Raw genomic sequence first — 27170 nt, forward strand, 5'->3', positions numbered from 1 at the left:
TGACTGAGGGCTTCCTAGCTGTTAAAGGCAAGGTGCCTTGAGCCTCCTAGCTGTAAACGCAAAGGTGCCTTGAAGACACCTATCAGATACACCAGCTCTCTGCGCGCTGCACTCTGCATTTGTTTGTTGAATGCTCACGCTGTGCCAGGCATGACACCAGGCTTGGGAGCTCCCAGAACTGCAGCAGGCAGGCCCCGCCCTGCAGGAGTTTGGAGTCGATGGCAGAGCCAGAGGATAAACTAAGTGGGAGAAATCCTCGGTGCTGAGGGAGCCAAGAGGAGGAAGTAGTTCTCATCATCCAGAAAGGGAGGCTCCAGGGAGGAGGTGAAGCCAGAATAGTGGCAGGAAGGACAAGCAGAGGGTTTCTGGGGAGAGGGGCTGTGAAGAATGGTGGTAGAGGATGCTCAAAGACACCTCAGGAATGGAGTCCCTGCTCACGGTAAGGGGGCTTCTGCACTCCTCTTTTTTTTTTTTCTTCAGTGAATATTTACTTGTTTCTGTTAGTTTAATATATATAGGTATTTTTTTAATCCTCACCCAGGGATATTTTTCCATTGATTTTTAGAGAGAGTAGGAGAGAGAGGGAAAGACAGAGAGAAATATCGATGTGAGAGAAACACATCAATTGGTTGCCTTCTGCACAGGCCCTGACCAGAGCCTGGGCCAGGGGGGATTCTGCAAAATAGGTACGTGCCCTTGACTGGAATCGAACCCAGGACCCTTTGGTCCATAGGCTGATGCTCTATCTACTGAGCCACACCGGCTAGGGCCCCTCTTAATGGAGCCACCTGCTTGAGGGGTTTTGCTCTGGTCTTTTGAAACTCTTTCTTGAGTCTCCCCACTTCCAAGAGTCTGCTCTCAGAGGTTGTGTCCTCTGCAGGTCTACCTGACTCCATCCCCTCCCATCACATCCGACGTGACTTTGTTCCTCCGTCTATTATTGCCTCTATTACAACCCTAAGAGGCGTACCTAAAATGTATCTTCACACTCAACTTATCAGTAACTAAGACTCACTGATTCTACTTTTAATAGTATGTTCATGCCATGCCACCAACTTAATGATTTCAATATTCTCTTCATCTTGTCATTCCTCTCCTCAAAACCTTTCTGGCTCAGAGGTCAAGTCCGGGGCCTTCCAAGACTTTCAAGGCCCCGTGCTACCTCTCCAGTGCCCTTGACCGGAATCGAACCTGGGACCTTTCAGTCCGCAGGCCGACGCTCTATCCACTGAGCCAAACCGGTTCCGGCTGATTCTACTTTTAATAGCATGTTCATGCCATGCCACCGTCTTAATGATTTCAACGTTCTCTTCATCTTGTCATTCCTCTCCTCAAAACCTTTCTGGCTCAGAGGTCAAGTCCGGGGCCTTCCAAGACTTTCAAGGCCCCATGCTACCTCTCCAGCTTCATCCTCATCGGATCCTTCTCCTCCTATCTCATCCTTCAACCCACCCAACACTCCCACCACCTGGACCACTCCTTTGTCCCTGGCTTCTCCTGGGTCTCTGTTTACTTGGACTCTGTATACTTCCTTCCAGGCTCATCTCAATGGGCTCCTCCCAGAGGCTGTCCCAAAAACGCCATCCTGCCTCTGCCCAATCCGAATTTCTCCCCTCTTTGGGGCCATTCCCATATCGCTTTGTAAGGTAAGGAGCTCATGGAATTTACGTATATATCTCTCCGTGGTGTGGGCTTCGTGTTGGCCTGAACTAACTTCATTGCAGAGACTTGCAAATGCAGATACCTCTGATCTGTTAGCTAAATTAAAAGCATTTCCAATAACTGTACACTTTTCTCTGGTGTACACTAAGAAACACAAGTTTTCCACCCACTTCAGAAAACCAGATCTATTAGGACAAACTTGGTTTGACCAAGAAAAAACCAACGTGACTCAAGTTAATACTTGCCTCTTGCACCCCGGAAAAGGACTCTGTAGTGTTTTTCTAATCTCTTGGCCATGTAGTTGGCATTCAATATAGCAACTTCCGTGGCTTGTTTAAGGCCCTTGCCTCCCATCATCTGTAACAGAGGGAAAGAGCCATCAACTATGGAACAGGTAAACCCAATGGGCACAAACCAAAGACACCTCCTGAGAAATCCCCCTACAAAGAAAGTCAGCCCACCATCACTGTAAATTGCACGCGAGTGGAAACCCTAACAAGGACATCTGTCAGTCCTCTCTAATCCTGAAGCAATTTTTGGTTTTCTCCTGTGAACGGTAATTTTACATTGCTTATTACAGTAACAAAGCCTACAGGGTAAAACTGACTGCTGACTATTGTGTTACCTAAAAAGGGAAAAGAATTATTTTAGGTTATACTCATTTAGGGGAGTTTTTGTTTGTTTACTGTGAATTTGAGATGCCTTGATGATTGCCAAGAATCCCATGGGATCTTGGCCAAAATCCCCACTGAATCAATTTTGTGTGGTTTGTCTTCCAACTGTCCACAGTCAAGGCCATTTATGTTTAACAACTGCTGGGTTCAATTATACCTTTTTCTGGTGGCTCATAAGTCTCTGTGATTATATGGGGTAAAGGGCTTAAAGTCAAGACTTGCACAATTTTTATTGCGTACTTTATTCCCAGAATACATCACGTATGATGGAGGCTTGATATGTATTAAATACATAACTAATGTAAAGCGCATGAGAAAGCATCTATAAAACACAGAGGCACCAAAGTCCAAAGTATGAGAGACACATTTGCCAGCTGTCACAGGTCCCTGGGAAAGTAGACTGAGTGGAAATTTAAAAATGGGTAGAATTTGGATAGACCAGAAAGGGGAAGACACTCCAGGTGAGAAGAACGGCAAAAACGAAGGCGTAGAAGGGAAAGCACACGGCTGCAGTCTGGGAGTTCCTGTAGAGCAGCGGTTCTCAACCTGTGGGTCGTGACCCCTTTGGGGGTCAAACGACCCTTTCACAGGGGTCGCCTAAGACCATCAGAAAACACATATATAATTACATATTGTTTTTGTGATTAATCACTATGCTTTAATTATGTTCAATTTGTAACACTGAAATTGGGGGTCACCACAACATGAGGAACTGTATTAAAGGGTCGGGGCATTAGGAAGGTTGAGAACCACTGCTGTAGAGCCTGGTGCATTGTGACTACCTCTTGCAAGCCTCAAACTTTTGCGAGGGAGGACTTGGACTTGGTTCAGCGACTAGCTTTCTGACTTGTATATCAGTTACTGAGCAGCTCGATGGCTCAAGCCCGCCCCTACATACGCTGCATTTGATTCTCTCTGGGACCTAGGCATGTGCATTTTTGAAGAATCCCCTAAGAGTTCTATGTAGGCTAGTGAGACCCAGTGGTGATTGCAAAGGGAAGCAAGGAGTGGATTTGGGGGCCTTCAGGGAGAATGTCCAAGATGGACCGAAACAGGGAGAGAAAAGGTAGTTCTAGAGTCCAGGTGAAGTAAAGACAGGGCCCAAAGTCAAAGGGTCGATTAACCCCTATTTTATTTACTTCACTCGTACACTGAGGCTCTGCCTGGTGTTCCTGGCACCCAGCCAAATCAGCCCGGGGCATTTATTTTCTATCTGTGGGAAATCATCTCCAACCCAGGACCGAAAGGAAGCTGGGAATTAGATTCCGTTTGCAAAGAAGCAGGCCTTTATTATGATGGTCTTTGTTGTCTCCTAATCGCAAAACAACTCGAGGGTCATTTAAAAAAGAAGGTTTTCGTCTCTGAGGTACGGAATTTTTCCAGCTTCCCAGAAAGTTTTCCTTAAGAATCATACGCGCCACACTGTTCAAGAAGCACAGCCAGCCCCGGAGAGCCATCCGGCATGATCTGCATGGCTGAGTTTGAGGTTTTGTTTCACCAGAAGCCACCCTTCCTTTAAAGGGAGGAGCCAATGGGGGAAGGCGGCTCTGATCAGCAGCTGAAGGAAGGTTCCTCTCCAACACACAGTCCGGTCAGCCCAGGAGGCGGGCAGGCCAGTTCGAACAAGAGCTGCATAGACTCTGGCGCTAGTGTTTTTTTGGAGAAACACAAAGGAAGGAAGCCTGTTTTCTGACAAAGTCTAATTGCCCCCGAGAGAGCAGCTCCACAGGCCGTAAAGGGCAAAGAGCTTCGGGAAACCACCACATCAGCAAATGTCTGCTTCTGTTCATCTGCTCCTCCAGGCTTCCGAGAAATATAAAGTGAAGTAAGATGTATTCCTAGAATTTATCCCAGGATCTCAACCAAGTGTAAGACTTAGTATGCACACTGTTTGTCACTTGCAAAAAGCGGTCATCCAAATCCTCCAGGAAACCAGATGACGTGGCCAGAATAGCCACATGACTCAGAGGACTTAAACTCTGTCTGGAAAAACAGATCTGGTGTGTTCATTTCTCTGACGTTAAACCCCCTGTGAGAACCCAAAGGAAATAGCATAATGAAGACGAGATGAAATGCATTTTAGCTGGTCTCTGTAGAAGGTTTCTTCCACCCAAAGACATCGGCAATCTTCACTAATCACATCTCAGATTGTGGGGGGTTTTTCATTTTCAAGCTAAGAAGGAAGTCTGCGATCTTAGTTCCCCGCCTACACATCACATCCCCCCGCCCACCTAACACACATTCACAGGCCTCACCTTAATGTAAGCCCATGAAATGGGCAGGATGGAACTGGAGCCCCACGGGGCTGCGCTGACGGTCCCCACGGGCCGGGCATCCTCATCAGACGTTAACGAAATGACAGGATGACTGGGTAGGAAAGGGGCAAGATGCTTCTTCCTGTAGTTTTAAGTACAAGTTCAGAAGATTTAAAAATGTCCACTACAGCCCTGACCGGTTTGGCTCAGTGGATAGAGCGTCGGCCTGCGGACTGAAGGGTCCCGGGTTCGATTCCGGTCAAGGGCATGTACCTTGGTGGCGGGCACATTCCCAGTAGGAGGTGTGCAGGAGGCAGCTGATCGATGTTTCTCTCTCATCGATGTTTCTAATTCTCTATCCCTCTCCCTTCCTCTCTGTAAAAAATCAATAAAACATATAAAAAAAAAGATCCACTACAACCAGCAAGGTATATGCCGGGCCCTCTCAGGAAGCTGTTCCCAATAGAGCAGCGGTTCTCAACCTGTGGGTCGCGACCCCTTTGGGGGTCGAATGACCCTTTCACAGGGGTCACCTAAGACCATCAGAAAACACATATATAATTATATATTGTTTTTGTGATTAATCACTATGCTTTAATTATGTTCAATTTGTAACAATGAAATTGGGGGTCACCACAACATGAGGAACTGTATTAAAGGGTCACGGCGTTAGGAAGGTTGAGAACCACTGCAATTGAGGAACTCTGAGTGTGGGAGGGACCTGACAGCGCTAAGGCAGACGTTCAGGAAGTGTCCCTGCCTTCCTCCTCCCCTGGAAGCACGGCTCACCAGACATGGGTGTCCCAGGGGCTCCCCCAGGAACTGCGGTGGAGGATTTGTCTGAGGCAGGCTCACCGGGATGTGCGGACATCCCAGCCCCATACCCGCTCCCTCCCAGCCCCACACTCTGTCCTGAGGCACCTGAGGGACAGAGAAGGATGCTGCTTGGAAGAAGCCCATGGGGCCACACATCAGAGGCCTGCATGTGAACCATTCACCCCACCTTTCCCACAGCTGAGGCACTGGGCCTCTCCCACTTACAATAAATAATAACCATCAAAAAGGAAAGCAGAAAAAAGGGGGCAGAATCCAAGCCCTGAAGACTGGCCCCTTTGGCACATTTTTGGAAGACGGAAGCTCAGGACATGGCTGCTTAGCCTCATTTTCATAAGATGACTTGATTTCACAGTGTAAAAAGATACACAACATTGAGAAGACACTCCTTTGGTCTTATTTTGACTTCATCCAATTATTTCTAATAATAAGGTTTATTTTCTCCTTACTTATCTCAGATGTAATAAGAATTCAAAGCCACTTTCTACTAGGAGTTCTTTTGCTGTTGTTGTTATTAGGCAATTCACTTTCAATGTAACCATCAGCTGATTTTAAAGAGAAAGAAGTCTAAGTCTGAAAAGCATTTCCAGGTGCTAATATTCCAGTTCTGATCCATAATCCTCCAGCAAAGCTCCCTCTTTTTTTTTAAAAAAAAATATATTTTTATTGATTTTTTACAGAGAGGAAGGGAGAGGGATAGAGAGTTAGAAACATCGATCAGCTGCCTCCTGCACACCTCTTACTGGGGATGTGCCCACAACCAAGGTACATGCCTTTGACCGGTATCAAACCTGGGACCTTTCAGTCCGCAGGCCGACGCTCTATCCACTGAGCCAAACCGGCTAGGGCAAAAGCTCCCTCTTCACTACTCTTAATAAACGTGCCCTGTCTGTGCATGAATGGGAGCTCAGAGTGGCCAATCAAACGTTATGGTTAATAAAATCTAATTATGGTCTTCCTTGGACATACCCTAAAGGCATCTATTTCACTGCTCCCGTCCCAGGCCCTATGGGCACATTACATAGGCAGGTAACCTCGCCACCTGAAGACCTCAATGGGAATAATAGCAGGTTTGGGGCTGTTCCTTCATTCTCAGTGTCCAAAGCCATGCTGAACCCAGCAGCCCAGAACTCACACTCCGATGGGCCCCATGCCAGGGCCGCCTCCTCCGTGGGGAACGCAGAAGGTCTTGTGAAGGTTTAGGTGCGAGACATCAGACCCAAAGTCTCCAGGACGACAGATTCCCACCTACCACAGTGGGAAAGAGCCGAAAGTCAAAGTCAAGAACTGGAAAGGATGCTCTGGAGAGACGGCCATGCTGCGTGCTGTGGCCCCTCCCCGCGGAGGAAAGGCAGGCAGAGCTGCTCACAGGCACACCCTCAGTCCCGGCTGAGGCCTGCAGGGAAGCCTGGCATTCCATAGGCAGCATGCCTTGTGGTTTCTGTGGAAACAGCAGCTGACCATTTAGCCTAATTTAGATTCTAAAATACAGAGTTGAATATATAGTCAATTCCTAATTACCCACCCCCTGAGCGGAGAAAGAAAATGCCGCAGCACAAGAATGGTTGTACCCCTTGCAACGGACACGGGCACCTCTCACCCCAGCAGTTTAGTTCCCCCTGCACTTTCCCCGAAAGGCCCCTTTGGGCACCCTGATGGGAGGGGCAGGAGGGCTGCCCAAGAGGATGCTGATGAGCCCAGGGAGAGGAAGGGAGGCGGGCAGTTTTCCTGAGGCCATCCCGATGCCAACGACAACATTCAACAACGACAACATTCAACGGGCGTCCCTGCCACTTTGGAATTAGGGCTGGTTTTGAATGCGGGCAGAGATAAAGAATGCATTTCTGCTAGTGAAGCAACACACAATCCCTGGACGACACTTACAAAGGAAATCAGAAGCAAAGAAAAGCAGAAAGAGTCTGAAATAGTAAAACAAATAAGCAATGAGAAATAAGTTAGGAAGTCTCTGAGAGAGATAATGACACTCCTTGCACACCACACAAGCCTTCTCCTTTCCCCCTCCCTCCACACTGGTCAGGACCTGCCTTCAGGGAAAGAACTATTCAGCTGTTTCACACGAACGAAGCTGGAAGCTGAAGCCGGTTTAATGGCTTGTCCAAGGTCATGGCAGATCAACATTCACGGATGGCCAGAACTTGGGTCTGAATTCTCTCAGAAAGGCAGTCAGGTGAGCCTCTTGTCTCTCCCACCCCCAGAGGGATCACACCCGTGTCAAGCTAAAGGCTTTCAACTCATTCCCTCCTTCCTTTCAACCGTTTCGCCTCCTCCCCAGCGTCCCCCATCACCTATTTAGGATCTGTAATCTCAGTGACATTCGGGGGCTTTGTTTGAAACTGTCATCCTCAGTTCTGAATACTGCGTCATATTTAAGACAACCCTCAAAAGGTCAGAGAAAAAAAAATGTTTTCACTTAACAGTTTTCTCAGGAATCCCATCTCGTGTTGCCCACCTGAGCATTCATATTTGCCCCGTCTAGGTAGACCTGGCCTCCGTGTTGGTGAATCAGGTCACACACGTCGCTGATGTTCTCTTCAAACACCCCATTGGTGGATGGGTATGTAATCATGATGGCTGCCAGGTTCTCCTTGTGTTTATCCACCTGTGGGACAGAAAAGGGCAGAAGGAGACAAAGGAGGAAACCTTTCTTTCTTGGTCCAACAAACCCTTGCTTTTTACTTTAAAGGATTAAGAAAGATGAATTCTTGGTCTTTTCATTTCTGAAGTTTTCTTAAAGTATGATGCCAACAATAAAAGACCCACAGCCATGATTCCCTTCATTAGTCATTCCAAAGAAATAACAAGATCCCTCCAGGCTAGGTCTCCATGGTCAACACCAGAAACACTGCTCAAAATTTTTGGACAGATTGGGCTCAAGTCTCTAAAGTGGTTTTCCTTTGAAGTCATCTCAGTAATGATTTCAGATCTTTTTAGTTCCAAACATGTATATTTTCACAGTTAATCTCTCTCGGCTCATCTTGCCATATCCACCATTATTCCTTTTCCCTCCCATTCTATGGAAATTAGAATTCCCACAAGGAGTGCTCCTGCTCTGATGGGGGGCAGGGGGCGGGGGGGGGGGGGGGATGATCTCCCTCAGTTTTCCTCCTGACAGAAGGCAAGCATATATAAAAGGAAAGCATGTGAAAAAGTTCCCGTTTTTCTGGCCAGCAAGTCATTGCAGGCTTGTATGAAAATGAAAACAAAATTTTAATGTCAGTAACCTATACTGGCCCAAAACAGTTGTTGGTAAAAACTTTGTGGACTGATGGAAGAGGGGAGGTGAATGAGAGAGATGAGCACTGTTGTGTATTTTCAGCTTCCCTTTTGAAATCAGTTACTTGAAGTTCCCAGACTCCATGCCTAATAACCCTGACAAAATCACATTGCTATTCAACTGATTTCCTTCCCTCTTAAGATGCAGCCTCCAGTCCACCAGTGGAAAGCAGATACGGTTGCTAGGCAACCTCTTCCTGGAGGTTGGGAGGTTGGGAGTGGGGGATGGTGTTTTAGAAAGGAGGGTGGAATGCTGCCCGATATTCAGCAGGTAATGGCTGGGATGGCCACAAGCATTTGCAAAATCTGCATTTATGTTTTAATTCCCAACACAAAGATTGAGAAAAACCGTGGCTGCCAGTTTGATTATTAATGGAGGAAAGAGGGGCAGTTTGGGCAGGAGTAGGCAGGTCCTCCAAGGAGTACCCTTACTACCACCATGAATAATTCATTCGGTTTCTTACTCATGCATAAATTAGAGAATAGGATTTCAATTTAAAGAACCTGCTCCCTGTTGGTGAAAGAAGTGGAAGGCCAGACTGTGGTCCGCTTAATTCTGGAGCAAAACTGTGACTGTTGCCTTTTATTGTTCCTACAGAAACGGTTAGGTTTTCTGACTTTACGCCATTATTCCCAGACCCATTCAGGGGAGGAATTGCAGTCTTTTAATTAGAATGCAAAAGAAGCTAATGCTGATATAAACCATCCAGCCCCTGACCCCCACCACCCCTTCCCAACCCAAACCGCTCGCATCTGTTAAGTGGAAGATGGGTACCATGGCCTTGAGGTGAGCTGTGTCGATATTTCCATATTTATCCACCTCCACAGGCTGAATCTTCATGCCTGCCATGTGGGCACTTGCGGGATTGGTCCCATGAGCTGATTTCGGAATGAGGCAAACCTTAGGAATGAAATGAAAGGAAGGAAGGAGGATAAATAATCACCAGGCTATTCATCATGACAGAAAAGCCCTACAACAAGCACATCAAACCCACAGGCTCACGCGGGCCACATAAACAAGGTGTAAGTTCATGTGGCCGCAATAAAACAAAAGCTTCAATTTTCATAGAAACGTAGGTGTATTTCGATAGAGACATGCTCAATACAAAGGGCTGAAATAAATGAGTCATCATTAACATAAAATAATAGAACATTTTAATAAAAATTAATATTTTTTTCTTGAACATTAACTTACCAGACACTAAATAACTGCACAAATTATTAAGCGTAATGCAAATAAACCTATTTTTCTTGTTCCCCAAAAGTGAAATATTTCCTGTTGCACACACCAAACAAGTCAGTACAAGACTAATGACGTGGCAATCGGCTGCTAAAATATTCGCTGCTAGTATTAGTGGAGAGAAATGGTGCGCCTGTGCGTAAGGCGCGTAAGGGAAATGAATGCAACACGATTCTAGTTATCAGTCATTAGTGAACGTTGTAGTTTGTTATTAATAATTATGTATAACAGGATATTATAAAAATTAAGTTATGAAATTTTTATTAAAACATTTCTCATATATCGTTATATTGGCTGGGATGCAAAAATATTCATTGTGGGCCGCATGCGGCTCGCGGGCCACAAGTTTGACATGCTTGCCCTACAACATGCTTGGAGCAAAAATTAAATAGGCACCACTTCCTTTATTTAAACTGACCACTAGTGCCTTAACATCTGCTGCAATTTCATTGTTACCGTATTGCAAAACATTGTCCAAAAGAGAAGTTTCTGTTTGGATGCCCAAACAATGTTCCCTAAGTACTTTGCTCCTTTATCCCAGCACACCAAAAATACCCTTGGGCTTATTCTAACCTGACCTCAGTTAGAATACGCACTTACCACCTTACAAAAACGTGAGATCAGAACCTCAACTCTAGGACTCAAATGCCCACCTCACAGTGTCTGTGCCCTGCTTGGCTCTTCTGCGATCCAAGAGACATGACAAGGGCAGACAGAATTCCAAAGCCTCCCAGTGTCATCCTTTATTGGTTGTTTATTCTGTGCAATGAATTGTCAGTTCCCATGAGAATCATAAACTAAGCACTAAATCTGGTCAACCTCTGCCCTGTGCTCACACGACTTGTTCACTGACAACACTGCACGTGTGTAAGTAAATGCCTACAGCGGACAGGTGCAGGGGAGGGGGAGGGGACTTGGAATAAGGGAAGGGGGGCCACTTCAGGTTAAAGAGATCAAGAGAAAGTGTGTCAAGACCTACAGCTTAAAGATCTAACGAATTCTAATGGAAAGAGGGTGATGGGTGCAATGCTAGAATTCCCAGATTTAAATCACTTTCATTTCCTCCCCCAAAATCACATGAACACAGGCAAAAACACATGCTCAAGTAGATCGGACAACGCCCCAGTACAGGAAAATGCATTACAGACTTTTCCTAAAACAACAAAAAGAAGCAACAAGCACCCTGAAAATAATCCTTTTTAAAAAAAGAATTATTTTTACTGATTTCAGAGAGGAAGGGAGAGGGAGAAATAGGAACATCAACGATGAGAGAGAATCACTGATCAGCTGCCTCCTGCATGCCCTCATTGGGGACCCAGCCAGCAACTCAGGAATGTGCCCTGCCCGGGAATGAACCGTGACCTGGTTCATAGGTCGATGCTCAACCACTGAGTCATGCCAGCCAGGCTCCTTTTTTTTTTTTTTTTTTTTTAAATACCAGAACCAATATTGCAATCCCTTGAAGAGAAATGGATGCACATTATAAAATGGCCTTACAAAAGGCAAGCTTAGCTTACAGCTGTTTCCTCAAAAACAGCAGAGTCATCTACTTAATAAAAATACACGTGCACAAAGAGAACTGTAAGCAGAGGCACACATGAAAGTACTTTGTCACTCTTCTGCTGACAGCAAGTTTGTGCCTCTTTTGAATGGCTCCTCATCTCATGCTGGTTGTGCTGTGTTATCCTCAAAGCCGTTTTCTGGTTTAAATGCCTCCCGTTTGTATTGAATGTTCTTTAATTTCTCAGGACCAAAGCGAGAGTCACTTGTCCTTTCTCACAAGGTATTTTTATTCCACCAAAGGATCTTGGTATAAAAGGATCCCTAGGGGCAGAACATTGATCAAGGAAGGGAAAAGGCAAATGTTTTAAAAATGAATATAAACTATTTGTTAAAGGCCTAAGTGGAGAATTCATATCAGGGAAGTTCTGCTGAAACAAAAACATTCAAGCTAAGCCCTAGCCAGTTTGGCTCGGTGGATAGGATGCCGGCCTGTGGCCTGAAGGGTCACGGCTTTGATTCCAATCAAAGGCACGTACCTTGGTTGCAGGCTTGATCCCAGGCCCAGGTTGGGGTGCGTGTGAGAGGAAACCAATCGATGTGTCTCTATCACACAGATGTCTCTCTCTCTGTGTCTCTCCCCTTCCCTTCCACGCTCTTTAAAAATCAATGGAAAAATATCCTCGGGTAAGGATTAACAAAAAGAAAAAGGAAACATTCAAGCTAAAAATGTCAACCATCCCATGGTACACTGAACAAGGGGCCTCCAACGATGCCCACATCTTATCCCCAAAATGGCAAAGGGACTTGACTGATGTGATTAAGTTAAGGGTCTTGAGATGAGAGATTAAGGACCTTAAGATAGGATGAGGATGAAGCTACATGGAGATGGTGAAAGAGCATAATGATGGGGAGCTTTAGGGGCTACCTCAGTGCAAGGAGGAAAATCAGAAGAGGGAACGCTTAATGTCAGTCATCGGTCAATCACTGGACAACTGGAACCTTAACATTCCTCTTGAAATCTGAATTATAGGTTGGGCTCCAAATGTATTCGCAAGTGTTCTCATCAGAGGGAGGCAGAGGGAGACCTGATTACAAAGGAAGTAGGAGATGTGATGACTGAACAGAGGCTGGCGTGATGGTAGGAAGGGGCCATGAGCCAAGGAACGAAGGAGGCCTCCAGAAATGGGGAAAGAAAGGCAAAGAAACATCCTCCCCTGAATCCTTCAGAAGGAACCAGCCCTGCCAAAACCTTGACTTTAGCCAAGTGAAACCAATTTCAGACTCTTGGCCTCCACATACTGTAAGAAAATAAATGTGTATTATTTTAACCCACTAATTTTGTAGTAATTTGTTACAGCAGCCACTGAAAATTAATACACATTCTGATATAAAGAGTAGTGGGGGGGGGGGGGGGAGTCTCAGTGGTTTTGTCAATGATTCTTTTACAAGTTGCTGTTAGACATTTCTGGTTTTCTATATGGATCTAGGAAACTTTATTTTTTAATGTTAATTTTTCCACACTTTATTTATTTACATATTTATTTTTTAGATAAGTTTTTCACACTTTAGAATTGTGGTGTTACGAGGGACATAGCAACAACAGGACCCAGATTTGATGTTTTACTTTATCCAAAACAAATCCATTAATATCCATTTAGAGATGCTGTGTTTTCCTCAATCCCCAATATGTCTGGTGTAGAACCAACATAGCTGATCCTTGAAGGATTCAGGGTAATGCTCCTTTGCAAGAGAAGTCAATTTCTCACTCATGGTAAAAACTGAACAACCAAAGGCCATTACTTGGCCTCAGGCAATCGGGAAGAGAAAAATACATAAAAGTTTTTGGAAGGTGTTTCTTTGTTGTTGGTTTTGGTCAATGTTTTCCCTTTGTATAGGAAACACAGTCTTTGACTAGCAAACCTGACTAGCAAATTGAGTTATTTCAAAGTGTTTAGGACAGTGCCTGGCACATGGTGATTGCGATACAAGAATCTGATAAATAGCCCTGACTGGTTTGGCTCAGTGGATAGAATGTCGGCCTGCAGACTGAAGGGTCCCAGGTTCGATTCCGGTCAAAGGCATGTACCTTGGTTGTGGGCACATCCCTAGTAGGGAGTGTGCAGGAAGCAGCTGAATTGATGTTTCTCTCTCATTGATGTTTCTAACTTTCTATCCCTCTCCTTCTCCCTTCCTCTCTGTAAAAAATCAATAAAATATATTAAAAAAAAATAAAGAATCTAATAAATAAATATGCATTCTCCCAAATTAAACTGGGGAATCAAGAAGTTGGCTGTTGCCTTTTAAGAATGCCTGAAATTTAACCTAACAGCAAAGTGAAACTAACTTCCCAAACCAGCTTGACACAAGAGAGCCATCAGGACCCTGGGTGGTTCCATAGCACGTGACTTTCCCACACGTCCTATCTGAATGGATTCCATCAGAGTCTATTGTGCAGGAGCAGCTGTCTCAGACTTCTCTGATGTAAACAAGCCATTTCCCCCTTCTCTAACTAAAAAAGTCAGCTTTAGTTAAAATCTTTCATCTAAAAAGGATGCCAACATTTCCAAACTCATGAGTTCTGTATTTCTACAAACTTAGTGACTGGGTGGCCTCCCCTCCCCTTCCTCCCCTTCCTACAATGAGGCGCCAGCTCCTCTCCACCCTTCAGGAAGGAAGAGCCCCCTGTCACATCTCAGTGACAGCAATGCGGACCGTGGCACCAGAAGAAACATCACACACGAGGGGATGGAGAGAGAAGGGAGGACTAGAAAACACAAGGTGGGGGTGGGAGGAGCCGAAAAGAGTCTCTGGGTAAAGGACTCCTCTCAGGCCCAATCCAAAGGTCCCTCATCCTTTCTCCTTGACCTTTCCAGTTGGTTCCCCAACTCCTGAACATTCACATCTACTTCTGGGTGTCAAACTGGAGGTCTGGGAAACAATGAGGGTAGGAAGCATCACCGAGGGAGGAACCTGAATTTTAGCTGGCCCTTTGTCATTAGCTCTTCGCTAGCCTTCCATGAGCGAGAGGGGGGTCAGGGAGGGGACAACATGGAGATGGCCACACAGATCCCTTCCCAAGATCCCCAGACACCTCCTGATTAAAGAGCATAATGAGGAGGCGCTCCAGGGGCTACCTCAGTGCACAGAGGCCAAGGAGGAAAAATAGAAGAGGGAACTCTTAACATCAGTCATCTGTTATCCTTTCACTGGACAACCGGAGCCTCAACATTCCTTTCTGAATTGATGACAGTGCTGAGGCTCTGCGGTCCAAAAACAATGCTGTAGCTCTAAACTTAGAAAGCTGAAGAACTCAAAACCACGAGAAAACTCAAGTGAAAAAAAAAAAACAAAAAACAAGTTGGAATGCCTGGGGCTGTGTCTCTGGACTGGCACACAAAGTGCTTTGCATGTAGCCAGTAGTCAATAATTTATTCAATTAGTGAACGTCCTGGTTTTCAAAGGTCTTTGAAAATCAATTCTATTCCCCAGCCAGGTCAAAGGCCTGGGAAAACACACGTGGAATCCGAATGAATTAGCAAGGGAATGAGAGAGAAAATGTTCTCTCCCCTCTCCCCTTTTTTTTGAAAGGGAAGTGAAACAGTTTTTAGATTCTCTCATTGCAAAATCCAGGCAACTAGCCATAAGCAATCCCAGTTTAAATAAAACCAGAAATGGACTAAGATCGGGCCACCACCTATCATATCCCACTTACTTAGCCAGCCAGTACCACCCGAGCACCCTTTTCTCTAACTCTCCTAGATGGGCAGACACTTTTGTCCTGCTCTTGACTCTGATCCACTGCTCCTTCTAAGAACTCCACCTATGAACTTTGTGGAAGTTCTAGCTAAGCCATGGTCATCACCAACATGAAGACCACTCCTTCAGCCACAATTTGTTAAAATATATTTTACTGATTTTTTACAGAGAGGAAGGAAGAGGGATAGAGAGTTAGAAACATCGATGAGAGAGAAACATCGATCAACTGCCTCCTGCACACACCCTACTGGGGATGTGCCCGCAACCAAGGCACATGCCCTTGACCGGAATCGAACCTAGGACCCTTGCATCCGCAAGCCGACGCTCTATCCACTGAGCCAAACCGGTCAGGGCCTTCAGCCACAATTTGAAGTCTGTGTCAGATCAACTGCTAAAGCCACTGCCTCTGAAGATGAAGGTAGGTCTTGTCGAGCCCATTTGTACCTGCTGGTCCCCACAAGAACAGTTTGGACCCTGGAGACTAGACTCTCATACCCAAAGCTAACAATAAAGCAGAACCATGAACTCTGTTCCACGTCTTCCTTCGTTGCTTAGAGCTGACATCATTTAATTGAGCATTTCTTGACTCGATATTTTTTGAGCACACATATGACTAGAACTGTGGTTGGGCACAGTAGGAGTTACAGAAGAATTATAGCTCAGCCTCTGTCCTTTTCCAGGCCTGGGGCCAGGGCTGAGCCAAGGACAGGAGGTTTGGAATGGCAACATTCCTGCCCCTTACTCCCTCAGGAGATCAGTTTCACAGCCAACTGGCGGACTTTTACAGACGGGGTTTGAGCAAAAGCCTTTTATCTCTGAATGTTTTCCCTCAAAATGGTCCAGTGAAGTGTCTTGGAGGCAAGAATCATAATGGCCAGTCCACAGAAATTTGTTTCTTGATTATATGTTCTCGCAGCTGCTTCTAAGAAAGCTTTCGGGGGGGGGGGGGTGTCCCACAGAGTGAAAGGGACCCTGGGAGCTAGACCCGATGCCACCCGGTGGGGGGCAAGCACCACTTGCCCATACTCACCGTTCTGTGTCTCTCTCCTTTCTCTTCTAAGTAAGCTCGGATAGTGGCCAGCCCAGCATATTCCCCCTGGGCTCCACTGCAAAGGCAAGAAGGGAAGGATTAGGATTTGGGCCTTTTTGCTTTCATTTATCCATTCAATATTCGTTGGGGCCGGGCCGTGTGCTCGCCAACAAGTGACACAAAGTCACTCCCGGACACCATGAAAAGCTCACGGTAGATCTCTGCATGAGCCCACGGGACTTGAACAGCCAGGTCTGTGCCCTAAAGCTCACCCACTCCCACTTAGAGATGGGCCTTTCCACCCTCACTCAGAACCATGAACCTAAAAAATATTTTTGATTATGGAAAATTTCAAAATTATATAAAAATAAAGTAAAGAATATAAGGAACTGCCATGTGCCTATCACCCAGCTTTAACAGTTATTGATTACTAGAGGCCCAGTGCATGAAATTTGTGCACGGGGGGTGGGGCGGGGGGGAGGGTCCCCTCAGGCCAGCCTGCTCCCTCTCGCAGTCCAGGAGCCCTCAGGAGATGTCCAACTGATGGCTTAGGCCCGCTCCCTGCACCTGAGTTGAGTGTCTGCCCCCTGGTGGTCAGTGCGCATCATAGCTACCGGTTGTTCCTCCGTTCGGTCAATTGGCATATTACGCTTTTATTATTATAGAGGTCAATCTTGTTTCCAACTATATCCCTCACTAACCCTCCTCACTCTGAACTAGATTATTTTGAAACAAAACTCAATCATGTCATTCATCAATTCAAACTTCAATATGTATCTTTCAAAGACAAGAATTATTATTTTTTAAATGTAACTACAACTATCACACCTAAAACTACAATGATTTCTTATACCACCAAATACTTAGTCAATGACCAAATTGCCCCAAGGAACTATGCACTTTAAAAGTGGCACCATTTCTGTCTGTCTCAGGGTCAGCTTTCCCAGGCCCCACATGCACACAGCTGCTAGCAGCAGGCCATACCCAACAAAACAGTCCTGAAAGGCACCACTTCTAGAGCGCACTTAATGACTAACACCCCAGTGAGCGATGCTGAGTCAATCTTAAACTGTTACTTAATGTTTTCAGTACACTCTGCAGGAAGGAAAGGGAAGTGACTAATAGGTCTTTTTAATCCCATTCAAAATACATATTTCCTTCATTTTGCAAAATTACACCACCATTTGACTCGGTGGAAGACCCAGTGGTTTGGCATTCATCCCTCTAGTCACCCAGTAATTTTGAGATCATACTCTAAAAGCACAAGGCTTAAGAATAAGTTAGATAAACTTTCTCTTATATCTTAGCTAAAAGCTAAGCATTGGAATTTTTTTAAGTTTATTTTTCAATTACAGTTTACATTCAATATTATTTTGAATTAGTTTCAGGTGTACAGCATAGTGGTTAAACAAGAAAAAATTATATGTATATATTTTTAAATATATCTTTATTAATTTCAGAGAGGAAGGGAGAAGGACAGAGATAGATAGAAACATCAATGATGAGAGAGAATCATCTGTTGGCTGCCTCCTGCACGCCCCCCACAGGGGATCGAGCCTGAAACCTGGGCATGTGCCCTGACCGGGAATTGAACCATGAACTCCTGGTTCATAGGTCAAAGCTCAACCACTGAGCTAGGTAGGCCAGGCAAAAAATTATTTATATATATATAGGGTATATATATATATATATATACGGTGGAGGGGATATATATTTTAAAAACTCAGGCAGCTGGCGTGGCTCAGTAAAAACATATTTATATATAAAAAAAGAGAAAGTCAACATGCTAAAGATTTTATCAGAAATGCTGTTTCGATATTTCCATATTTTTGCCTGAGATGCTCTTAAAATCAGCTATGTTTCTACTCAAAAGTGTGGAAGATAAGTTCTAAATGCCACACATGGCTTACTACTAGTCCACTATTAAAGAAAGGGGGGTTATTAGTGCCACCTGTTGGTGAGAAAGTATTATGAAAAGTAAGTGCTTATTTTCATAACCCAGATAAAGAGATCGTCAGGAAACCATTCTGTGTGGAGGGGCAGCTAGGATAGTGAATTTCTTTTCTTTCTTCTTTTTTTTTTAAAAAAAATATATTTTTATTGCTTTCAGAAAGGAAGGGAGAGGGAGAGAGAGAAATAGAAACATTAATGAGGAGAGAGAATCATTGATCGGCTGCCTCCTGCACGCCCTCTACTGGGATCGAGCCGGCAACCCAGGCATGTGCCCTGACTGGGAATTGAACCCTGACTCCTAGTTCATAGGTAGATGCCCAACCACTGAGCCATGCCAGCCAGGCAGGATAGTGAATTTCTGACATCTCTTTTAAATGAAGCAGTTAGTGGCCTGGACCTGCAGAGCCAGCCACAGAAAGGAGGACTCTTGTGGATGGGGAGCCTCAGACCCACAGAAGTGCCGAGTGAGCACAAGATTAAACTGTTTTAGAAAAACAAGTCCCGCAAGTCCTGGCATTTACTCAGGCTGCTGAAGGAATGGCTATGGCTACGTGTGATACTGATTAACATAGAATGAGTAAAAACTAACTGACAACCTCTCCCAAAACCCAGACTCATTCTACAAAGAATCCAGAGAAATCCAGTAGACTAGAAGAAGCTAGAACACATATAACAAGCACAATGACTCCCGAGGTGATAATAAACTGGAGTTGATAGGATTCAACAGTTTTGTGATTATGTAAACCTAGACCAGTGATGGCGAACCTATGACACACGTCTCATTTTTTTGGTTGATTTTTCTTTGTTAAATGACATTTAAATATATAAAATAAATATCAAAAATATAAGTCTTTGTTTTACTCTTTGTTTTACTATGGTTGCAAATATCAAAAAATTTCTATATGTGACACGGCATCAGAGTTAAGTTAGGGTTTTTTAAAATGCTGACACGCCGAGCTCAAAAGGTTCGCCATCACTGACCTACACCCTATTAGTAACAGTGTAGCATCATAAGTGTGGAAATTCGGGGCAGCTACTCAATGTAAATTTAGAAAGAGAGAGAAAAAGAAAAGAGGGTGAGGGTAGTGGTGGAATTTGAAGAACCCATGATAGGGCTAGGGTCATAGTTCAGCTCTTTGGCCAAGATTAAAACAAGAGTTTAAGGACACAGTAAATTTCAAAGATGTTTATCATTTGAACCTGGGCAAAAAGGTTGAGATTTAGAAATACTGCAATTTAGTTCCAAGGATTACATCTTTAGATATTTGGAAAAAATGTTTATTGGACCATCACACAATCTCAACCCCAAGGGATACTTGTAACCTTCTGCTAGATTTTAGAAATAAGATTGCAGATGATATGTCTATCTGAGAGGGAACGTAGCCTGCTCTTCTGGATGATTTTGCAGAATATGCATGGCCAGGAGTCACAGGTGGAAAGCATAGCACTTCTTAAGCATAAAACTTCAGATGGATTAAGATGATAAATAAATTGCAGCCTGGCCAGTGTGGCTCAGTGGTTGAATGTCAACCTATGAACCAGGAGGTCACGGTTCAATTCTCAGTCAGGGCACATGCCCAGGTTGCGGGCTCGATCCCCAGTAGGGGTTGTGCAGGAGGCAGCCGATAGATGATTCTCTCTCGTCATTAATGTTTCCATCTCTTTCTCTCTCCCCTTTCCTCTCTCTGAAAACAATAAAAACCTACATTTTAAAAAATTAATTGCAGCCTATAAAGAAGGCATTTTGGTCAGTAACTGTGTACATTTGTCACTGATGTACACACAGCAGAAGACATCATTGGCCAGCCATGAAGTAATCTCTTTATTCTGTCTAAGGAATATAGTTGCTGAGTTTATAGACACCATCAGAAATTTCTCAGAAGTTAGCTACATTGGACTATTTGGAGATTATTATAGCTGCTGTTGTTAATTAAAAAAGTAACCCTGCAGTTTTTAAAGATAAAAACAACTTCCTCACTCTTATAAGCCAAGTGAGCTAATAAAAATTTTAGATTGTCTTCCCTTTTAGAGTAACATCTTTGAAAGGTGTTAATTACTGTTTCTGTCTGCCTTAAACATTGCATTATATATCATTCTAACCCAGCAATTCCTGGAGTGTGTCTGTGAGCTGCTGAATGAATCTACGAGTGTCACCGCGTTATGAGAAAGAGCCAAAGCAACCATGCTAGGCGCAATAGGAAATGGAAAGGTAATTAAATATTTTTGGCTATGTTCTCCACCAAGCTGGAAAAGCCCTCCGGGTTCCTGACATTTTTGTTTCAAGTTCTTAAAAACCTTTGGGATCGCCCTAGCTGGTTTGGCTCAGTGGATAGAGCATAGGCCTGTGGACTGAAGGGTTCTGAGTTCAATTCCGGTCAAGGGCAAGTGCCTGGGTTGCAGGCTTGATCCCCGGTAGGGGGGCGTGCAGGAGGCAGCAGATCAATGGTTCTCTCTCATCATTGATGTTTCTATCTCTCTCTCCCTCTCCCTTCCTCTCTGAAAACAATAAAAATATATTTAAAAACAAACAAACAAAAAACCTTTGGGATCTAACTATCAACCAAGTGAAGACTTGGCTACGTGAACCAAGGTTTTCATGTCACAATATGTCCCCTCTCTCACTCCTGTCTTTCCCCATTGAGATTGTGATTGGATCTGGGATTGTGATCTGGACATCAGAATTTGTATAAACTCACCCTATGAATCTAATTTCCAGAAAGGGTTGGGAACCATTGCTTTAAGGGAAGGCAAGCTTCCTCATCCTTAGGGCAGCCTCTGGGGACTCTGGCTGGGACCTTAATTTACTGCAAGAGCTAATGACTTAAGAATTAGTCTTGAAACATTGCTCTCCAATATGACACTGAAGATGCAATCCTATTCCATCACTAGAGGGCAAAATTTCTTCATTTTCAACATTTAATAAAGCATTATTGCCTAAGGTTAAGAATTCAATCAGGTTCCTCTCATACTTAAAAAAAAAAAAGCTGAATGATAACATTTTAATGAGAGTATACTGAAGCCTGACTTTCATGAATGTCAGTTCCTTCCTATTTGTGTAATGAGGATTTGAAAGGCTATTGTTAAAAGAGCTCCATGTCCTTTCATGTGCCATCTACCCTCTTCCTAAAGGATTCGTGCTTGATAGGGTATATTGTTTTTCAAAGTGCATGGCTCTGCCCGACCGGTGTGGCTCAGTGGTTGAGCATCAACCTATGAACCAGGAGGTCATGGTTTGATTCCTGGTCAGGGCACATGCCAGGGTTGTAGGCTTGATCCCCAGTGGGGGGCGTGCAGGAGGCAACCAATCAATGATGTTTCTATCTCTCATCATTGATGCTTCTATCTCTCTTTCCCTTCCTCTCTGAAATCAATAAAAATATGTTAAAAAGAAAAAAAAAGTGCATGGCTTTGCTATGTAGCCTATGTTACCAAACAGGAGGTTAAGCTTGATTATAGCTGATTAAAACTTGGTTACTTTCTCTTTCAGAAAGTGAGACAATAATTGTCTCCGTTTTTAAATCATTTGATTTTTAAAATCGAAATTCTGTATTTCTAGCAAAGTCCTAGGTGATGCCAATGCTGAGGCTACTGGGGAAGAATTACACCTTGGGTCGTAGGAGGTAGAGAACCCAGGAGCAGAATCCGACTCCTCTTCGAAGCTGTCCTAAGACCTTAACTCCACACCGATCACAGGTCTGTCTGCACTCCCAGGAAGACAGAGAGATCACAAATGCAGTGGATTCCAAATTGGCTGTATATCAGAATCATTTTGTTGCTTCTTAAAAATAAAGATTTTTAGTCTCAACACCTGAAGATTATGATCAGTAGGTCTGGATTGGGGCCCAGGAATTTATATATTTTTTAATGTTTTTATTGATTTCAGAGAGCGGGAGAGAGAGATAGCAACATCAATGATGAGAGAGAATCATCTATCAGCTGCCTCCTGCATGCCTCCAACTGGGAATCGAGCCCCCAACCCAGGCATATACCCTGACCGGGAATCGAACCCCCATCTCCTGGTTCCTAGGTCGACGCTCAACCACTGAGCAACACCGGTGGGGCTGGAATTTGTATTTTTTAAAGGTACCCAGGAGATGTTGCCAAAACCCTCTGTTTTTACAAATCACTATTCTTCAAAGTTTTTTACTTTGCAGATAAAAAGACCAAGGCCAGAAGAGGGGAAGGAACTTTCAAAGTTAGTGACAGAAGAAACCAGGATCCAGGTTCTCCTGGCCGTTAGATTGAGACATTGCTGCTTCGTAGGAGCTAACATGTGTGCTTGACTTTCCTTCTTTTACTATGCTATTGATAGGTATAGTAACTAGTTTCCAAAGACGGCCCACAACGAACCATGACTCTCAACATTCACACCCCTGTTGTGTCCCTTCCCACATGAAATCTGGGCTGGCCCTGTAACCTGCTGTGGCAAACAGAATGCTCTGGAAGCGAGGCTGAGTGACTTCAGAGGCTGAGCCTTAAGAGGTTTGCAGCTTCCACATCCTTCCACCTCGGAGCACTGTGCTTTGAACCCTGGTATCATTCCGTGAGGAAGTTCAAGCAATCACATGGAGAGGGCCACAGAGAGAAGAGCCAAGATCCATAGCCATGGCCTGAACTAACTTCCCCCGGCCAACAGCCCACCACTAACTTCTCAGCAATGAAGGAGGCCACTTTGGACCTTCTGGTCATCCACCCCAGTGGAGGGGAACTGTCCACTCAACTCAGAAGGGTACAAACTATTTGTTGCTTCAAACCTCTAAGTGTTAAGATGGGTGTTGTGTTATACCCCAAGCAGTAACTAAAATGACAGGAAATGAAATCCCCTTACCTGTTAGGCTGTAAACAGATTCGGTCGTAGCCTGTGATCTCACACAAATCCTTCTCAAGCTCTCGGAAAAGCTGCTGGTACCCTTGAGCTTGGTCCAAAGGCACAAAGGGGTGGATGTTTGCAAATTCACTCCATGTGATTGGCTGAAGAGCAAGAAAGGAGAAAACATGCATATATACATATTGTAACAGCAGTAACAATATTAACTTTGATGATGTGATGATGATGAAAGCATGATCTGACATGCAGTGCTTACTATGTGCCAGGCACTGCTTTCAGCACTTTATTTATTTATTTTAAAAATATTTTTCTTTATTGATTTCAGAGAGGAAGGAAGGAGAGAGAGATAGAAACATCAATGATGAGAGAGAATCATTGATTGGCTGCCTCCTTCACACCCCCTACTGGGGATCGAGCCTGCAACCCAGGCATGTGCCCTTGGCCGGAATCGAACCTGGGACCCTTCAGTCCACAGGCTGACGCTCTATCCACTGAGCCAAGCCGGCTAGGGCTGCTTTCAGCACTTTAATATATTCCTTCATTTAACTCTCACCACAATCTTACAAGGTAAGTTCTACTACTGTCTTCATTTTAGAAGTGAGTCCCAGAGTCCCAGAAAGCAAACTTGTGCAAAAATATAACCTCTTTCTATCTTTTTTAGGGACAAAAAGGCCCGAAAATAGATTTATATCCATGAATCCCAATGAGTTGTTTCAAGTACAGTTTATTCAAACTCTTACATAGCATGTACATTATTGTCTCTTCATTAAGCAGAACAAAGCAACAGAAAAGCAAATGGGGGAAACCTTCCTGTCACAATATAAAATTATTTCCTTGGCCTGATGTGATTGGTCACATCTGAATACTCCAGTGGAAAAAAAGGAACAAGCTAACTTTGTTGAAATGGATCCTAGCCTAGGAAACATGCTTACCAACACAACAGCAGGTTACACAAATCTTCTGTTAACACAAGAAAGAAATTAAAACCTCAAATCTCTACCCTTTGGCACTATGAATGGATTTCTAGAAAGAAGGCTTAAGGTTCTGCTGAGCTTAACAACCACAAATTGATCAAAATAAAAGCTTTTCATGTGGCAGGTTTAACAAAAGATGGTGGGAGGGTAGGAAGGTATAAATACTATATATTTAATTATTTTAATATTTCAAAATAATCTGACTCATAAATTTAAATGATCAGGTTGTGGTAAAATTGGGGTTTCTGCCAAGATTGCTGAATAACAAGGAAAAGGATTACTAAAGTAGTTATTAATTCACCGTCCCAGTAGCAGTTTTCTCTAGTTATGTACAGCCAGAACAAGTTCCTTCTTAGAAGTGACCTACTTACTGCAAGTTCAGATGAACTGTTGAGCTTCATGGTACAGGATCCCTTTAAGAAGCACAACCAAAATAAATTGCATTAGTGATTGCCTATGATCCGTATGATCAGCCCTTCTATCTCCCCACAAGGCCACCCATTCATCCCTCCTGCAGCATATTACATGTGACCCAAAGAGGGGGCGGGGGGAGATAAAAGTAATAATTACCAGTGGAATCATGCTGTGAACGAGGGAAATGTCTTTGTTTTCTAATTTCTTCATATATCGAACAATATTTGTTTCCGAGTGATAGCTGTGAACACAAAACGTATGATTGGGGCCAATCTGGTTAGGTAAGAGTCCATACATATCCTCCTGAAAGATCAGCCACACTGAGATCTACCTTCAACATACAGATCACGTTGGGCCATGCCAACAAAGCATCAGAGGGAAGGGCATGGCACCCCACAAACCTCAGTGGATGGCCCAGGACAAGAAGCATCCTGTGGGCATAGGAGGAAGGTTGGGAAGAAGAGGATGTTGACTTCCTGGGCATGCTCTTCAGCCTGGCAACTAGGCATCTAAACTCTCCCCCGCCTGATGAGTAGAATTAGGGGTTACAGTGCCAAGGGGTCAGGGCCAACAGGAAATAATGTGTGCTTTGCCCAAATCAGCAATGGGATCCTTATGGCGATGATTTATTATTAAGGGAATATCACATCCAAGTCAGAAGCCACTCTCTACTGCACTCCCAAAGCCACGGCACACAGTGCAGAAGTCGCACGGGCCACACAAACCTGTTGAACACTTGATTTGTAAGGAACGGGCTGGTTCTCTTGAAGGCAGTGGCTAGAATACCTCTCAGTTCCTCGCCCATGCTTTCAGCAACCAGCTCCTGCATGAAGAGACCACAGAAACTAAAGGGCAGGAATTGTGCCTAGAGCCACGTGTGGACACCCAGGCCTCAGGTCAGCAAGTATTCTCACAGAGCATCAGAAGTCCTCTAGCACCCCCCGCCCACTCACCACCTCCCCAGGCATCTGACCTGGTGTGCTGACAGGTGTCAGGAGTTATGAATTGTGAAAATCTCCAGAGCACTGTTTTTAAGTTTTATTGACCTCAGCCACAGAAAATAAGGAAAACTGTACAATTTTTACTGCAAAGAAAGTTGACGTCTCCTGTATGTTCCTTGAATAATAAGTGAGTTCTGGTAAGTTATTTTAAAAGGCTATCAAAAAAGTTACCGTGATAACACTCAGGTAGGAGTCTCACTTGACACTGATCTTTTATCTTTGAGAACAACTCTAATGAAATTCAAATGCCAAGATCATGTAATGGGGAAAAGGATAATCTCTTCAACAGACAGTGCTGAGAAAACTGGATTTACACATGCAAAAGCATGAAGTTGGATCCAGATCTTACATAATATACAGAAAAAGTAACTTGAAATGGATTAAGGACCTACCTTTAAAGGCTAACACTATAAAACTCTTAGAAGGAAACAGGGGGACATCTGCATGACCTTGGGTTTGGCTATGGTTTGTTTTTTTCTTGTTTTTTTAAAAATATATTTTATTGATTTTTTACAGAGAGGAAGGGAGAGGGATAGTTAGAAACATCAATGAGTGAGAAACATTGATCAGCTGCCTCCTGCATGCCCCCTACTGGGGATGTGCCCGCAGCCAAGGTACATGCCCTTGACCGGAATCGAACCTGGGACCCTTGAGTCCGCAGGCCGACGCTCTATCCACTGAGCCAAACCGGTTAGGGCTGGCTATGGTTTCTTAAGCATGAGCAACAAAAAAAAAGACTCATTAAAATTAAAAATCTTTGCACATCAAAGGACACTGTCAAGAGAGTTAGGCGATAACCCACAGGAGGGGAAACTATTTGCAAATCATATATCTATTAAGAGTTCAATATAGCCAGAACCGGTTTGGCTCAGTGGATAGAACGTTGGCCTGCGGACTCAAGGGTCCCGGGTTCGATTCCGGTCAAGGGCATGTGCCTGGGTTGCGGGCACACCCCCAGTGGGGGGCGTGCAGGAGGCAGCTGATCAGTGTTTCTCTCTCATCGATGTTTCTGACTCTCTATCCCTCTCCCTTCCTCTCTGTAAAAAAATCAATAAAATACATATTAAAAAAAAAGAGTTCAATATAGAGAATATATAATTAAATAGATCACTTGCTCCTCATTCTGCCCCAGGCTTCAGTGACTGTTCATTCCATAAACATGCCTCAACACGTGCAATGAATAATTGTGATTAAAAGTAGTGCAAAGTTCTAGAGGGAAGATGCTTATTCAGTCCTGTTTATTAATTAAAGTTTAATATGATACTTCTTTGATGATTTCCATTTGTTATGATACTTAAGTCCTCTCTCAAAGAGGACACAGACAACCAGGACAGCAACATTCAACACTCTAAAACCTATTTCAACTTCTTTAGTAAATGTTTTCTTTCATTGATTTTTTCATCAAATATTTTTTGAGGGCACTAGGCTGTGTAGAGTTGTGATTAATACCTGGCCACAGGTCTAGGTAGTCACTGACACCTCTCCCTTTCATTCTCATTCCATGGAATGTAACCTTTATCCTTACATGTCCCTGCTATTTCAATGTTTTAGAAACCAACTCAATCGCACTGAACTGCTTTTAGTTCTCAGGAATCTCTCTCCTCCAGCCTTTGTGGCTGCTTTTCCCAGTGTTTGGAACACTTCTGGCCCCATCCTCCTCTTGAATAGTGCCATCTTAGTCGATATAACTCCTACTCATCTTTCAAATCTCAGCTTAGGATAATTTCTTCCAAATCCTGGTAAGAAGACTCT

The 27170-nt window shown here is 44.1% G+C and overlaps 1 protein-coding gene across 1 annotated transcript in view; it reads right to left on the reverse strand.

Moving 5' to 3' along the window:
• The window catches only part of GLDC (glycine decarboxylase), a 75643-nt gene that overhangs the window by 11150 nt on the left and 37323 nt on the right, over positions 1 to 27170 (reverse strand). The window contains exons 11-20 of the mRNA XM_006104020.3: positions 25143 to 25240; positions 24574 to 24658; positions 24375 to 24416; positions 23030 to 23172; positions 16249 to 16324; positions 9495 to 9620; positions 7896 to 8045; positions 6561 to 6673; positions 4592 to 4733; positions 1908 to 2019 (exon numbers count right to left, since the gene is read on the reverse strand). Of these exons, the coding sequence (XP_006104082.1) occupies positions 1908 to 2019; positions 4592 to 4733; positions 6561 to 6673; positions 7896 to 8045; positions 9495 to 9620; positions 16249 to 16324; positions 23030 to 23172; positions 24375 to 24416; positions 24574 to 24658; positions 25143 to 25240 (1087 nt within the window). The remainder of the gene's footprint in view (positions 1 to 1907; positions 2020 to 4591; positions 4734 to 6560; positions 6674 to 7895; positions 8046 to 9494; positions 9621 to 16248; positions 16325 to 23029; positions 23173 to 24374; positions 24417 to 24573; positions 24659 to 25142; positions 25241 to 27170) is intronic.

Source organism: Myotis lucifugus, unplaced genomic scaffold (assembly GCF_000147115.1).
Source record: "Myotis lucifugus unplaced genomic scaffold, Myoluc2.0 scaffold_533, whole genome shotgun sequence".
NCBI classification, from domain to species: Eukaryota; Metazoa; Chordata; class Mammalia; order Chiroptera; family Vespertilionidae; genus Myotis; species Myotis lucifugus.